The sequence below is a fragment of the Oncorhynchus masou genome, chromosome 3, assembly GCF_036934945.1.
Source record: "Oncorhynchus masou masou isolate Uvic2021 chromosome 3, UVic_Omas_1.1, whole genome shotgun sequence".
In the NCBI taxonomy this organism is placed as follows: Eukaryota; Metazoa; Chordata; class Actinopteri; order Salmoniformes; family Salmonidae; genus Oncorhynchus; species Oncorhynchus masou.
Genome location: NC_088214.1, coordinates 10,922,517 through 10,940,666, shown reverse-complemented (window position 1 = coordinate 10,940,666; position 18,150 = coordinate 10,922,517). Strand labels below are relative to the sequence as shown.

The window sequence follows — 18,150 nt, the reverse complement described above, 5'->3', positions numbered from 1 at the left end:
ATACCCTCCATCATAGCTTATGTACACTCCATCACACCTACTGACAACCTCCATCATACCTACTGTATACCCTCCATCATACATACCGTATACCCTCCATCATACCTACTGTATACCCTCCTTCATACCTATGTGTGCCTCCATCATACCTGCTGTATACCCTCCATCACACCTACTGTATACCCTCCATCATACCTTATGTACACTCCATCACACCTACTGACACCCTCCATCATACCTACTGTATACCCTCCATCATACATACCGTATACCCTCCATCATACCTACTGTATACCCTCCATCATACCTACTGTATACCCTCCATCATACCTACTGTATACCCTCCATCATACCTATTGTATACCCTCCATCATACCTACTGTATACCCTCCATCATACCAACTGTATACCCTCCATCAGACCTACTGTATACCCTATACCCTCCATCATACCTACTGCATACCCTCCATCATACCTACTGTATACCCTCCATCATAACTACTGTATACCCTCCATCATACTTACTGTATACCGTATGTCATACCTACTGTATAACCTCCATCATACCTACAGTATACACTATATCATACCTACTGTATACCCTCCATCATACATACTGTATACCCTCCATCATACCTACTGTATACCCTCCATCATACCTGTTGTATACCCTCCATCATACCTACTGTATACCCTCCATCATACCAAATGTATACCCTCCATCGTACCTACTGTATACCTTCCATCATACCTACTGTATACCCTTCATCATACCTACTGTATTCCCTCCATCATACCTACTGTATACCCTCCATCGTACCTAATGTATACCCTCCATCATACATACTGCATACGCTATACCCTCCATCTTACCTACTGTGTATCCTCCATCATACCTACTGTATACCCTCCATCATACCTACTGTATACCCTCCATCATACCTACTGTATACCCTCCATCATACCTACTGTATACCCTCCATCATACCTTATGTACCCTCCATCATACCTTATGTACCCTCCACCACACCTACTGTATACCCTCCATCATAACTGTTGTATACCCTCCATCATACCTACTGTATATCCTCCATCATACCTACTGTATACCCTCCATCATACCTACTGTTTCCCCTCCATCATACCTTATGTACCCTCCACCACACCTACTGTATACTCTGCATCATAACTGTTGTATACCCTCAATCATACCTACTGTATACCCTCCATCATAACTGTTGTATACACACCATCATACCTACTGTATACACTCCATCATACCTACTGCATATCCTCCATCATACCTACTGTATACCACTCCATCATACCTACTGTTTCCCCTCCATCATACCTTATGTACCCTCCACCACACCTACTGTATACTCTGCATCATAACTGTTGTATACCCTCAATCATACCTACTGTATACCCTCCATCATAACTGTTGTATACACACCATCATACCTACTGTATACACTCCATCATACCTACTGCATATCCTCCATCATACCTACTGTATACCGTCCATCACACCTACTGTATATCCTCCATCATACCTACTGTATACCCTCCATCATACCTACTGTATACCCTCCATAATACAGACTGTATATCCTCCATCATACCTACTGTATACCCTCCATCTACCTACTGTTTACCCTCCATCACAACTACGGTATACCCTCCATCATAGCTTATGTACACTCCATCACACCTACTGACAACCTCCATCATACCTACTGTATACCCTCCATCATACATACCGTATACCCTCCATCATACCTACTGTATACCCTCCTTCATACCTAGTGTGTGCCCTCCATCATACCTGCTGTATACCCTCCATCACACCTACTGTATACCCTCCATCATACCTTATGTACACTCCATCACACCTACTGACACCCTCCATCATACCTACTGTATACCCTCCATCATACATACCGTATACCCTCCATCATACCTACTGTATACCCTCCATCATACCTACTGTATACCCTCCATCATACCTACTGTATACCCTCCATCATACCTATTGTATACCCTCCATCATACCTACTGTATACCCTCAATCATACCAACTGTATACCCTCCATCAGACCTACTGTATACCCTATACCCTCCATCATACCTACTGCATACCCTCCATCATACCTACTGTATACCCTCCATCATAACTACTGTATACCCTCCATCATACTTACTGTATACCGTATGTCATACCTACTGTATAACCTCCATCATACCTACAGTATACACTATATCATACCTACTGTATACCCTCCATCATACATACTGTATACCCTCCATCATACCTACTGTATACCCTCCATCATACCTGTTGTATACCCTCCATCATACCTACTGTATACCCTCCATCATACCAAATGTATACCCTCCATCATACCTACTGTATACCTTCCATCATACCTACTGTATACCCTTCATCATACCTACTGTATTCCCTCCATCATACCTACTGTATACCCTCCATCGTACCTAATGTATACACTCCATCATACATACTGCATACGCTATACCCTCCATCTTACCTACTGTGTATCCTCCATCATACCTACTGTATACCCTCCATCATACCTACTGTATACCCTCCATCATACCTACTGTATACCCTCCATCATACCTACTGTATACCCTCCATCATACCTTATGTACCCTCCATCATACCTTATGTACCCTCCACCACACCTACTGTATACCCTCCATCATAACTGTTGTATACCCTCCATCATACCTACTGTATATCCTCCATCATACCTACTGTATACCCTCCATCATACCTACTGTTTCCCCTCCATCATACCTTATGTACCCTCCACCACACCTACTGTATACTCTGCATCATAACTGTTGTATACCCTCAATCATACCTACTGTATACCCTCCATCATAACTGTTGTATACACACCATCATACCTACTGTATACACTCCATCATACCTACTGCATATCCTCCATCATACCTACTGTATACCACTCCATCATACCTACTGTTTCCCCTCCATCATACCTTATGTACCCTCCACCACACCTACTGTATACTCTGCATCATAACTGTTGTATACCCTCAATCATACCTACTGTATACCCTCCATCATAACTGTTGTATACACACCATCATACCTACTGTATACACTCCATCATACCTACTGCATATCCTCCATCATACCTACTGTATACCGTCCATCACACCTACTGTATATCCTCCATCATACCTACTGTATACCCTCCATCATACCTACTGTATACCCTCCATAATACAGACTGTATATCCTCCATCATACCTACTGTATACCCTCCATCTACCTACTGTTTACCCTCCATCACAACTACGGTATACCCTCCATCATAGCTTATGTACACTCCATCACACCTACTGACAACCTCCATCATACCTACTGTATACCCTCCATCATACATACCGTATACCCTCCATCATACCTACTGTATACCCTCCTTCATACCTAGTGTGTGCCCTCCATCATACCTGCTGTATACCCTCCATCACACCTACTGTATACCCTCCATCATACCTTATGTACACTCCATCACACCTACTGACACCCTCCATCATACCTACTGTATACCCTCCATCATACATACCGTATACCCTCCATCATACCTACTGTATACCCTCCATCATACCTACTGTATACCCTCCATCATACCTACTGTATACCCTCCATCATACCTATTGTATACCCTCCATCATACCTACTGTATACCCTCCATCATACCAACTGTATACCCTCCATCAGACCTACTGTATACCCTATACCCTCCATCATACCTACTGCATACCCTCCATCATACCTACTGTATACCCTCCATCATAACTACTGTATACCCTCCATCATACTTACTGTATACCGTATGTCATACCTACTGTATAACCTCCATCATACCTACAGTATACACTATATCATACCTACTGTATACCCTCCATCATACATACTGTATACCCTCCATCATACCTACTGTATACCCTCCATCATACCTGTTGTATACCCTCCATCATACCTACTGTATACCCTCCATCATACCAAATGTATACCCTCCATCGTACCTACTGTATACCTTCCATCATACCTACTGTATACCCTTCATCATACCTACTGTATTCCCTCCATCATACCTACTGTATACCCTCCATCGTACCTAATGTATACACTCCATCATACATACTGCATACGCTATACCCTCCATCTTACCTACTGTGTATCCTCCATCATACCTACTGTATACCCTCCATCATACCTACTGTATACCCTCCATCATACCTACTGTATACCCTCCATCATACCTACTGTATACCCTCCATCATACCTTATGTACCCTCCATCATACCTTATGTACCCTCCACCACACCTACTGTATACCCTCCATCATAACTGTTGTATACCCTCCATCATACCTACTGTATATCCTCCATCATACCTACTGTATACCCTCCATCATACCTACTGTTTCCCCTCCATCATACCTTATGTACCCTCCACCACACCTACTGTATACTCTGCATCATAACTGTTGTATACCCTCAATCATACCTACTGTATACCCTCCATCATAACTGTTGTATACACACCATCATACCTACTGTATACACTCCATCATACCTACTGCATATCCTCCATCATACCTACTGTATACCGTCCATCACACCTACTGTATATCCTCCATCATACCTACTGTATACCCTCCATCATACCTACTGTATACCCTCCATAATACAGACTGTATATCCTCCATCATTCCGACTGTATACCCTCCATCATACCTACTGTGTGCCCTCCATCAAACCTACTGTATATCCTCCATCATACCTACTGTATACCCACCATCATACCTACTGTATACCCTCCATCATACCTGCTGTATACCCTCCATCACACCTACTGTATACCCTCCATCATACCTTATGTACACTCCATCACACCTACTGACACCCTCCATCATACCTACTGTATACCCTCCATCATACATACCGTATACCCTCCATCATACCTACTGTATACCCTCCATCATACCTACTGTATACCCTCCATCATACCTACTGTATACCCTCCATCATACCTATTGTATACCCTCCATCATACCTACTGTATACCCTCCATCATACCAACTGTATACCCTCCATCAGACCTACTGTATACCCTATACCCTCCATCATACCTACTGCATACCCTCCATCATACCTACTGTATACCCTCCATCATAACTACTGTATACCCTCCATCATACTTACTGTATACCGTATGTCATACCTACTGTATAACCTCCATCATACCTACAGTATACACTATATCATACCTACTGTATACCCTCCATCATACATACTGTATACCCTCCATCATACCTACTGTATACCCTCCATCATACCTGTTGTATACCCTCCATCATACCTACTGTATACCCTCCATCATACCAAATGTATACCCTCCATCGTACCTACTGTATACCTTCCATCATACCTACTGTATACCCTTCATCATACCTACTGTATTCCCTCCATCATACCTACTGTATACCCTCCATCGTACCTAATGTATACCCTCCATCATACATACTGCATACGCTATACCCTCCATCTTACCTACTGTGTATCCTCCATCATACCTACTGTATACCCTCCATCATACCTACTGTATACCCTCCATCATACCTACTGTATACCCTCCATCATACCTACTGTATACCCTCCATCATACCTTATGTACCCTCCATCATACCTTATGTACCCTCCACCACACCTACTGTATACCCTCCATCATAACTGTTGTATACCCTCCATCATACCTACTGTATATCCTCCATCATACCTACTGTATACCCTCCATCATACCTACTGTTTCCCTCCATCATACCTTATGTACCCTCCACCACACCTACTGTATACTCTGCATCATAACTGTTGTATACCCTCAATCATACCTACTATATACCCTCCATCATAACTGTTGTATACACACCATCATACCTACTGTATACACTCCATCATACCTACTGCATATCCTCCATCATACCTACTGTATACCGTCCATCACACCTACTGTATATCCTCCATCATACCTACTGTATACCCTCCATCATACCTACTGTATACCCTCCATAATACAGACTGTATATCCTCCATCATTCCGACTGTATACCCTCCATCATACCTACTGTGTGCCCTCCATCAAACCTACTGTATATCCTCCATCATACCTACTGTATACCCACCATCATACCTACTGTATACCCTCCATCAAACCTACTGTATACCCTCCATCATACCCGCTGTATATCCTCCATCATATCTTATATACCCTCCATCATACCTACTGTAGACCCTCCATCATACCTACTGTATACCCCCATCATACCTACTGTATACCCTCCATCTACCTACTGTATACCCTCCATCACAACTACGGTATACCCTCCATCATAGCTTATGTACACTCCATCACACCTACTGACAACCTCCACCATACCTACTGTATACCCTCCATCATACATACCGTATACCCTCCATCATACCTACTGTATACCCTCCATCATACCTAGTGTGTGCCCTCCATCATACCTGCTGTATACCCTCCATCACACCTACTGTATACCCTCCATCATACCTTATGTACACTCCATCACACCTACTGACACCCTCCATCATACCTACTGTATACCCTCCATCATACATACCGTATACCCTCCATCATACCTACTGTATACCCTCCATCATACCTACTGTATACCCTCCATCATACCTACTGTATACCCTCCATCATACCTATTGTATACCCTCCATCATACCTACTGTATACCCTCCATCATACCAACTGTATACCCTCCATCAGACCTACTGTATACCCTATACCCTCCATCATACCTACTGCATACCCTCCATCATACCTACTGTATACCCTCCATCATAACTACTGTATACCCTCCATCATACTTACTGTATACCGTATGTCATACCTACTGTATACCCTCCATCATACCTACAGTATACCCTATATCATACCTACTGTATACCCTCCATCATACATACTGTATACCCTCCATCATACCTACTGTATACCCTCCATCATACCTGTTGTATACCCTCCATCATACCTACTGTATACCCTCCATCATACCAAATGTATACCCTCCATCGTACCTACTGTATACCTTCCATCATACATACTGTATACCCTTCATCATACCTACTGTATTCCCTCCATCAGACCTACTGTATACCCTCCATCGTACCTAATGTATACCCTCCATCATACATACTGCATACGCTATACCCTCCATCTTACCTACTGTGTATCCTCCATCATACCTACTGTATACCCTCCATCATACCTACTGTATATCCTCCATCATATCTTATATACCCTCCATCATACCTACTGTAGACCCTCCATCATACCTACTGTATACCCCCATCATACCTACTGTATACCCTCCATCATACCTACTGTATACCCTCCATCTACCTACTGTATACCCTCCATCACAACTACGGTATACCCTCCATCATACCTTATGTACACTCCATCACACCTACTGACAACCTCCATCATATATACTGTATACCCTCCATCATACATACCGTATACCCTCCATCATACCTACTGTATACCCTCCTTCATACCTAGTGTGTGCCCTCCATCATACCTGTTGTATACCTTCCATCATACCTACTGTATACCCTCCATCATACCTACTGTATACACCCCATCATACCTACTGTATACCCTACATCATACCTACTGTATACCCACCATCATACCTACTGTATACACTCCATCATAACTACTGTATACCCTGATCATACCTACTGTATACCCTCCATCTTACCTACAGTATACCCTATATCATACCTACTGTAAACTCTCCATTGTACATACTGTATACCTTCCATCATACCTACTGTATACCCTCCATCATACCTACTGTTTACCCTCCATCATACCTTATGTACCCTCCACCACACCTACTGTATACTCTCCATCATAACTGTTGTATACCCTCAATCATACCTACTGTATACCCTCCATCATAACTGTTGCATACCCTCCATCATACCTACTGTACACCCTCCATCATACCTACTGTATACCCTCCATCATACCTACTGTATACCCTCCATCATACCTACTGTATACCCTCCATCATACCTTATGTACCCTCCATCATACCTTATGTACCCTCCACCACACCTACTGTATACCCTCCATCATAACTGTTGTATACCCTCCATCATACCTACTGTATATCCTCCATCATACCTACTGTATACCCTCCATCATACCTACTGTTTCCCCTCCATCATACCTTATGTACCCTCCACCACACCTACTGTATACTCTGCATCATAACTGTTGTATACCCTCAATCATACCTACTGTATACCCTCCATCATAACTGTTGTATACCCTCCATCATACCTACTGTATACACTCCATCATACCTACTGCATATCCTCCATCATACCTACTGTATACCCTCCATCACACCTACTGTATACCCTCCATCATACCTACTGTATACCCTCCATAATACCGACTGTATATCCTCCATCATTCCAACTGTATACCCTCCATCATACCTACTGTTTGCCCTCCATCAAACCTACTGTATACCCTCCATCATACCTACTGTATACCCTCCATCATACCCGCTGTATATCCTCCATCATATCTTATATACCCTCCATCATACCTACTGTAGACCCTCCATCATACCTACTGTATACCCTCCATCTACCTACTGTATACCCTCCTTCACAACTACGGTATACCCTCCATCATACCTTATGTACACTCCATCACACCTACTGACAACCTCCATCATACCTACTGTATACCCTCCATCATACATACCGTATAACCTCCATCATACCTACTGTATACCCTCCTTCATACCTAGTGTGTGCCCTCCATCATACCTGTTGTATACCTTCCATCATACCTACTGTATACCCTCCATCATACCTACTGTGTATCCTCCATCATACCTACTGTATACACTCCATCATACCTACTTTATACCCTCCATCATACCTACTGTTTACCCTCCATCATACCTTATGTACCCTCCATCATACCTTATGTACCCTCCACCACACCTACTGTATACCCTCCATCAAAACTGTTGTATACCCTCCATCATACCTACTGTATACCCCCCATCATACCTACTGTATACCCTACATCATACCTACTGTATACACTCCATCATACCTACTGTATACCCTGATCATACCTACTGTATACCCTCCATCATACCTACAGTATACCCTATATCATACCTACTGTAAACCCTCCATTGTACATACTGTATACCTTCCATCATACCTACTGTATACCCTCCATCATACCTACTGTTTACCCTCCATCATACCTTATGTACCCTCCACCACACCTACTGTATACTCTCCATCATAACTGTTGTATACCCTCAATCATACCTACTGTATACCCTCCATCATAACTGTTGTATACCCTCCATCATACCTACTGTACACCCTCCATCATACCTACTGTATAATCTCCATCATACATACTGTATACCCTCCATCATACCTATTGTATACCCTCCATCATACCTACTGTATACCTTCCATCATACCTACTGTATAACCTCCATCATACCTGCTGTATAACCTCCAGCATACCTACTGTATACCCTCCATCATACCAACTGTATATCCTCCATCATGCCTACCGAATACCCTCCATCATACCTAATGTATACCCTCCATCATACCTTCTGTATACCCTCTATCATACCTACTGTATACCCTCCATCATACCTGCTGTATAACCTCCAGCATACCTACTGTATACCCTCCATCATACCAACTGTATATCCTCCATCATACCTGCTGTATACCCTCCATCATACCTTATGTACCCTCCATCATACCTACTGTAGACCCTCCATCATACCTACTGTACACCCTCCATCATACCTACTGTATACCTCCTTCAAACATACTGTATACCCTCCATCATACCAACTGTATACCCTCCATCATACCTACTGTATACCCTCCTTCATACCTAGTGTGTGCCCTCCATCATACCTGTTGTATACCTTCCATCATACCTACTGTATACCCTCCATCATACCTACTGTTTACCCTCCATCATACCTTATGTAAGCTCCATCATACCTTATGTACCCTCCATCATACCTACTGTAGACCCTCCATCATACCTACTGTACACCCTCCATCATACCTACTGTATACCCTCCTTCAAACCTACTGTATACCCTCCATCATACCAACTGTATATCCTCCATCATACCTACTGTATACTCTCCATCATACCAACTGTATACCCTCCATCATACATAATGTATACCCTCCATCATTCCTATTGTATACCCTCCATCATACCTACTGTATACCCTCCATCATACCTACTGTAAACCCTCCATCATACCTACTGTATAACCTCCATCATATCTGTTGTATACCCTCCATCATACCTACTGTATACCCTCCATCATACCTACTGTATACCCTCCATCATACCTACTGTATATCCTCCATCATACCTACTGTATACCCTGCATCATACCTACTGTATACACTCCATCATACCTGCTGTATACCCTCCATCGTACCTTATGTACCCTCCATCATACCTACTGTAGACCATCCATCATACCTACTGTACACCCTCCATCATACCTACTGTATACCCTCCATCATACCTACTGTATACCCTCCATCATACCAACTGTATACCCTCCATCATACCAACTGTATACCCTCCATCATACCAACTGTATACCCTCCATCATACCTACTGTATACCCTCCATCATACCTACTGTTTACCCTCCATCATACCTTATGTACCCTCCACCACACCTACTGTATACTCTCCATCATAACTGTTGTATACCCTCAATCATACCTACTGTATACCCTCCATCATAACTGTTGTATAACATCCATCATACCTACTGTACACTCTCCATCATACCTACTGTATAATCTCCATCATACATACTGTATACCCTCCATCATACCTATTGTATACCCTCCATCATACCTACTGTATACCTTCCATCATACCTACTGTATAACCTCCATCATACCTGCTGTATAACCTCCAGCATACCTACTGTATACCCTTCATCATACCAACTGTATATCCTCCATCATGCCTACCGAATACCCTCCATACCTACTGTATACCCTCCATCATACCTGCTGTATAACCTCCAGCATACCTACTGTATACCCTCCATCATACCAACTGTATATCCAACGTCATACCTGCTGTATACCCTCCATCATACCTTATGTACCCTCCATCATACCTACTGTAGACCCTCCATCATACCTACTGTACACCCTCCATCATACCTACTGTATACCCTCCTTCAAACCTACTGTATACCCTCCATCATACCAACTGTATATCCTCCATCATACCTACTGTATACCCTCCATCATAACTCTTAATTGACGGCTTACAAGCCCTTTATCCTTTTAATAAAACAGACAGGAAACAGAATTCTACTCATGTTTTATTATTACTAAGACCTCACTTCATACAGAGACAGAGAGGATGGAAGAGAGAGAGAACATCTGAGAGGTTAGGAACTCAAGCAGCTGGTGCACCCTGGTTGCCACGGGTTTCAATGAGCCAGTCAGCAAAGACACGTTTACCCTTCCCATCCTTCTCATGGGGGTAAGGATATGGTTCCCTGTCTAATTTGAGAAGCTTTGCCGCATTTGTACCTGCCTGTTCGGAAACAAAACGTAGAAAAATGGATTGTCAGATGATTCATTCACGTATTTCTCACACGGAATTTAACTGACATGTTCCAGTCCAAAACTATAATATTCATAGGTGTAACTAAGGAGACAAGACCTAACCATCCTTGAGGTCAACATGGTCGTTTTGACCATTTTGAATCTAAACAGTTTGTTTACCTAAACTGTGTTTACAAATACTAGAGCAAAACAACATTATAATTCAGGTTATCGTAGTGTAAAGGCATTTGAACTAAACACTAATATTCTTCAAGAATCAATGTTTATAGATGGTCAAAAAGTGCCAGCAAAAATGAATAGATGTGGAGGATTCATTGCCACAGTTTCTGATCTGACTATACCTTCAACTCTTCTGGTTAACATCAAGGGACAGTTTTCACTGTTTTACATTTGCTCATTTCAAGTTTTACTATATAATTTATTCTATCCTATCCACCTTCTCATCTGCTTGCATGCTCCTTCCCTATATCAAGGTGTTATGGTACTTCCCTTATGCACTACGCTTTCTAACTATTACTATACCACAGGCCAATAGTCTGTCTAACTGTCTATCCTGCCTTATATCCACTATTAATAGTGACAGTAGTGGTAGGTGGATCGTTTGTCTAACAAGCAATCAATCGTACCACACATAAAATCATTTAAAACTCACCTATTTTCAATATGAATCCACAAGAACAAATACAGTAGGTATAGCTGATAGGCAGCAGAGAGGCCAGGTGCATCATTGTGCGTAAAAGAGCAGTGAGACAAGCAGTGGTTTGAATGTTTCATTTCATTCATTCCATTTGGATCAGTTGTGGGTCTACTCTAGACAGTTTCTATGGTTTCGATAGGGACAGTAGCAGGCCAGTCTGGCTGTATTTTTACTTTCGATTCTAAAATGTGTTGTCTGTTGTGGAGCATCATTCTCCCAATTCGTCCTATAATAATGTGCACATTCATATGATCCCAGCAGGCACAGTTATTCAGCAAAGCGGCTATTCCTCGTGCACCTAGATAGAACCTAACGCTTCAAAACAGCCTAAATATTTGTCATTTAACTTTAAAAACGAATTCCCTTTTTATATGTGACATAAACACAACCAGGTCGTCACAATGTTTAAATCTGATCAGGCTACTTCAAAAGTCTGTGTACATTCGTCCAAAATATAGTTCCAGGAATACAAACTGTGCAGCAGCCATTTGATGAATAGAAATAGACATCTGTTACAAAACACCAACATTTTTAATGACATTCGGAGATTATCAAACCAAGCCTTCAATTCTGGGGAGGCCTACAATACTGGGGAGGCCTACAATACTGGGGAGGCCTACAATACTGGGGAGGCCTACAATACTGGGGAGGCCTACAAGCTAGGGAGGCCTACAATACTGGGGAGGCCTACAATACTGGGGAGGCCTACAATACTGGGGAGGCCTACAATACTGGGGAGGTCTACAATACTGGGGAGGCCTACAAGCTAGGGAGGGATGTATTTTCTGTGTGTTTAGATTGACGTAGTCTATTGTGGTGTTGCTGAAAATGCAAACCATGATATTGAAGAGCACGAAGTCGGTATGATTTGCTTATTGGTTGTGTGGTGCATTGGCACAGCAACCTGTTGATGGAAAACTTCAGGTATACACATTTTGGGTCCACCCAATATAGTACTTTTGTCATAACGAAATTATTAATTCCAATTGCAATTACTTTAGCTAGGAATTCAATTAGGAATCAAATGACATTACCTGTCTAAAGTGTTTTTCACCATAGCGGAGGTATGTGGCAAGGTGTTCACAATTAGGAATCAAATGACATTACCTGTCTAAAGTGTTTTTCACCATAGCGGAGGTATGTGGCAAGGTGTTCACAATTAGGAATCAAATGACATTACCTGTCTAAAGTGTTTTTCACCATAGCGGAGGTATGTGGCAAGGTGTTCACAATTAGGAATCAAATGACATTACCTGTCTAAAGTGTTTTCACCATAGCGGAGGTATGTGGCAAGGTGTTCACAATTAGGAATCAAATGACATTACCTGTCTAAAGTGTTTTTCACCATAGCGGAGGTATGTGGCAAGGTGTTCACAATTAGGAATCAAATGACATTACCTGTCTAAAGTGTTTTTCACCATAGCGGAGGTATGTGGCAAGGTGTTCACAATTAGGAATCAAATGACATTACCTGTCTAAAGTGTTTTTCACCATAGCGGAGGTATGTGGCAAGGTGTTCACAATTAGGAATCAAATGACATTACCTGTCTAAAGTGTTTTTCACCATAGCGGAGGTATGTGGCAAGGTGTTCACAATTAGGAATCAAATGACATTACCTGTCTAAAGTGTTTTTCACCATAGCGGAGGTATGTGGCAAGGTGTTCACAATTAGGAATCAAATGACATTACCTGTCTAAAGTGTTTTTCACCATAGCGGAGGTATGTGGCAAGGTGTTCACAATTGTTTTTTTCAGGATGCCATTTTCCACAATTTTTGTAGAGATGTGTAATATCCTCAATTATTTCAGCGTCATCCCTCTTTTGACAGTCCTCTTTATCAAGATAATTATCTTTGTAATGTCCGGACTTGTTATCACTTAGCTTGCCAAACATGCAATTAGATAAGCCAAACTCCCGAAGCTTCTGGATGGGGACACCTGTCAAAGAAATAGGATTAAAAGGATATTATAGTCAAACACGGTCTTTTAGCATTTTGTTCATTTGTCCACTCTCAATATAAACCCCAAAATGTTACATGTCAGCAGTCGAGTTTAAGAGCGCTTTCAATATAGAGCAGAAACTGTGATGATGATGCAAATGACAGAATAACCCTTTTAAGAATGGAAACACCTCACACTAGTACTCCAGGAATCAGTTAAATTTAGTTTTTCATATTGACATGGAAACAAAACTTTCAGAAGAAAGGTTTGAGACCTAAACCTGTCAGCAAAAAAATGATATATACTTTTTTTAATAAAAAAAAAAAACGTTTTACCTGTTATATGAAATATATCCTGACCATCTTCTTTATTTGTTCCAGGGAATTTTGTGTCACCCACATAAATGGCATAGTGTGTGTAGGAATATTTTATTCCTTTGTGTGTATGAACAGGTAAACGTGGGAAGGCAATCATATCGCCAAATTCAAACTGTACAAATGAAATGAAGAAATGTTGACAACTTTATTTTTCTTTCAATTTTTGCCCTGAAAGTAATAATAAATGTTTAGGATGATTATTTTAGAATTTAAACTGTTTTACCTTCTCTGCAGTATTTCCTTGTTCTGTCTTTGATGGAATCCCCTGTTTATATAACAGAACTGTAAATTTATCACCTGAGGAGAGCACTTCATCCAATATAAAATACATCTTACTTCACATGTATTCCAGAAAAATAAAGTTCACTCAGATATCTGCAATGTTGTATATTTTAAGCATAAACAGACAGGCATGTAAGTGACTGCAAGGGCATTAAAGATCATTAGAATCTGAATGCTCATTTTCTGGGATGGTCAGCATGTGAAGTGTCCTCGGGGAAGACCATTTACTGGGCTGGTCAGCATGTGAAGTGTCCTCGGGGAAGACCATTTACTGGGCTGGTCAGCATGTGAAGTGTCCTCGGGAAGACCATTTACTGAGCTGGTCAACATGTGAAGTGTCCTCGGGAAGACCATTTACTGGGCTGGTCAACATGTGAAGTGTCCTCGGGAAGACCATTTACTGAGCTGGTCAACATGTGAAGTGTCCTCGGGAAGACCATTTACTGGGCTGGTCAGCATGTGAAGTGTCCTCGGGGAAGACCATTTACTGGGCTGGTCAGCATGTGAAGTGTCCTCGGGAAGACCATTTACTGGGCTGGTCAGCATGTGAAGTGTCCTCGGGGAAGACCATTTACTGAGCTGGTCAGCATGTGAAGTGTCCTCGGGGAAGACCATTTACTGGGCTGGTCAGCATGTGAAGTGTCCTCGGGAAGACCATTTACTGAGCTGGTCAGCATGTGAAGTGTCCTCGGGGAAGACCATTTACTGGGCTGGTCAGCATGTGAAGTGTCCTCGGGAAGACCATTTACTGAGCTGGTCAGCATGTGAAGTGTCCTCGGGAAGACCATTTACTGAGCTGGTCAGCATGTGAAGTGTCCTCGGGAAGACCATTTACTGGGCTGGTCAGCATGTGAAGTGTCCTCGGGAAGACCATTTACTGAGCTGGTCAGCATGTGAAGTGTCCTCGGGGAAGACCATTTACTGGGCTGGTCAGCATGTGAAGTGTCCTCGGGGAAGACCATTTACTGAGCTGGTCAGCATGTGAAGTGTCCTCGGGGAAGACCATTTACTGAGCTGGTCAGCATGTGAAGTGTCCTCGGGGAAGACCATTTACTGGGCTGGTCAGCATGTGAAGTGTCCTCGGGGAAGACCATTTACTGGGCTGGTCAGCATGTGAAGTGTCTTCGGGGAAGACCATTTACTGAGCTGGTCAGCATGTGAAGTGTCCTCGGGGAAGACCATTTACTGAGCTGGTCAGCATGTGAAGTGTCCTCGGGAAAGACCATTTTCTGAGCTGGTCAGCATGTGAAGTGTCCTCGGGGAAGACCATTTACTGGGCTGGTCAGCATGTGAAGTGTCCTCGGGGAAGACCATTTCCATCAGTTAAGCACCTTTCCCTTTTTTTAAGTGGGTACACTCGTTCTACACTTCATGAAGTATATTAATGAAACACAAACTCATGAACACAGTAATCACAAAAGCTATCTTCAATTGAAATGAACAGTCTTTCTAGTCAGTAAAGTTAAGCAAGGAAATTATTTTACTGACTTACAGATCATGCTAATAGGGAGCTAATGTAACCGACAGTACATTTGCATACCTGTCACCTGCCCAATTTCTCTTTTTAGTTAAACTCGAGTGAGACACAATTAATAAAACAGAGGTTTTCAGTCTGAGGTAAATTACCCAGAAGTCACTTACCTTTCCCTCAACTAAGGTGATCAATTGAAGAAGTAAGATGGCCAAAATGAGGATCTGTTTCATTCTCATCATTGTCATGGAAGTCCAGGTGAAATGCTGTAAAGGAAGGTATTCAGTTAATGTGACAGGAGGGATAGTGGTTTAGGCCCAGTCCAGAAACAACCCCTACTACCGTTAGGCACTCGTGGAGATCTGAGAGGATTGGACTGATGTACGCAATATGGAAAAGAGTTCACCTATTAATGCTTAAACCTACAGAATCTTTGCAGATCTCCACTAGGGTAGAATTACTTTCAAAGGTGTGTTTGATTTGCAGAGCAACACGTCCCGGGTAGAGAGGGTTTACATTTGATTCAGAAATTAAGGCGAGGTTTTACGTCAGTACTTAATTGTCGCAATTCACCATGTGGCTATAGATTTAATGATTTCTATTGATTTAAGTGTAAACATCCGAGACACATTGCAGTTCAAATCAACACACATTTCTGAAGTCTTTTCAGTTTTACTTACTCAAAGTGTTCCCAGGGCAGATTTATTCTGCCCCAAGAGCAGTTCTGTGCTGGGGAAACGTTTGAGTAAAAAGGCAATGAGCTATTTGCAAAAACATAGAGTGGAAAAACATCTGCAATGTTTGAATGCTAACTTAAACTCAAAATCAAACCAACATTCCAAAAGCACATTAAATGTAAGGGACACAATTACACAGTTGATGATGCCAAATATTGTCTTTGAAGAAGCATTATCAAATATTATGTATAGATATGTTATAGGCACCCTAGAAATGTAATTACACTGGATTCAAGATTAAAGTACAGCTGAGACAGATGGATGAAGAAACACCCACTATCTCCATTCAATAACTGATGATCTCCTGAAGTTTCACTCACCTCCGGAGAGTAAGAGGATCTTGAGTTGAAAGGTGAGAGTGAAGGGTCTTCCCTGTGATGGTTAGAGCCTACTGAAGCTGGGAGAGGTGTCCTTTTAAATCATGTTCTGACCAGACGCATGACAATGTACCCTCAGTCTGTGACCAACAGGTCCCTCCCCACCATAACACAGATGGGTTATCAGTCAGACTCATTTGCATGATGAAGAGCGACATCCCAAGAAGGCCAAAGCAATAAAAAACTGAAATCACAACAACAAGAAACATTATGAACAAGAAATGTAATTTATAGTCAGGAATCAAATTACAGACTGAATAAATGGATACCTATCCTTGATTGGCCCAAATTAATATCATCATTGTTGTATAGTCTGTTGTTGCACCATAAAGTGTTTAAAACTTTAAAAGGCTAGTTCAGCGATTTTACACATTTACATTTGACATATTTATCTTGAAAACAGTCTATGGACAAGGAATGACTGCAATGCAATCCACACTTTGGCTTTTTTTTAAAAAGGGATCATA

General features: G+C 41.9%; 1 protein-coding gene across 1 annotated transcript; it reads right to left on the bottom strand.

Moving 5' to 3' along the window:
* Positions 1 to 11,538: 11,538 nt before the first annotated feature.
* LOC135509978 (uncharacterized) lies at positions 11,539 to 17,734 on the bottom strand. Its single transcript, XM_064930795.1, has 6 exons — positions 17,627 to 17,734; positions 16,740 to 16,835; positions 15,040 to 15,081; positions 14,775 to 14,928; positions 14,189 to 14,436; positions 11,539 to 11,769 (listed from the first exon to the last, which is right to left on the bottom strand). The coding sequence occupies exons 2-6, from the start codon at positions 16,815 to 16,817 to the stop codon at positions 11,629 to 11,631; spliced, it is 663 nt and encodes a 220-aa protein (XP_064786867.1). The 5' UTR covers positions 16,818 to 16,835; positions 17,627 to 17,734; the 3' UTR covers positions 11,539 to 11,628.
* Between the last annotated feature and the right edge of the window lie 416 nt (positions 17,735 to 18,150).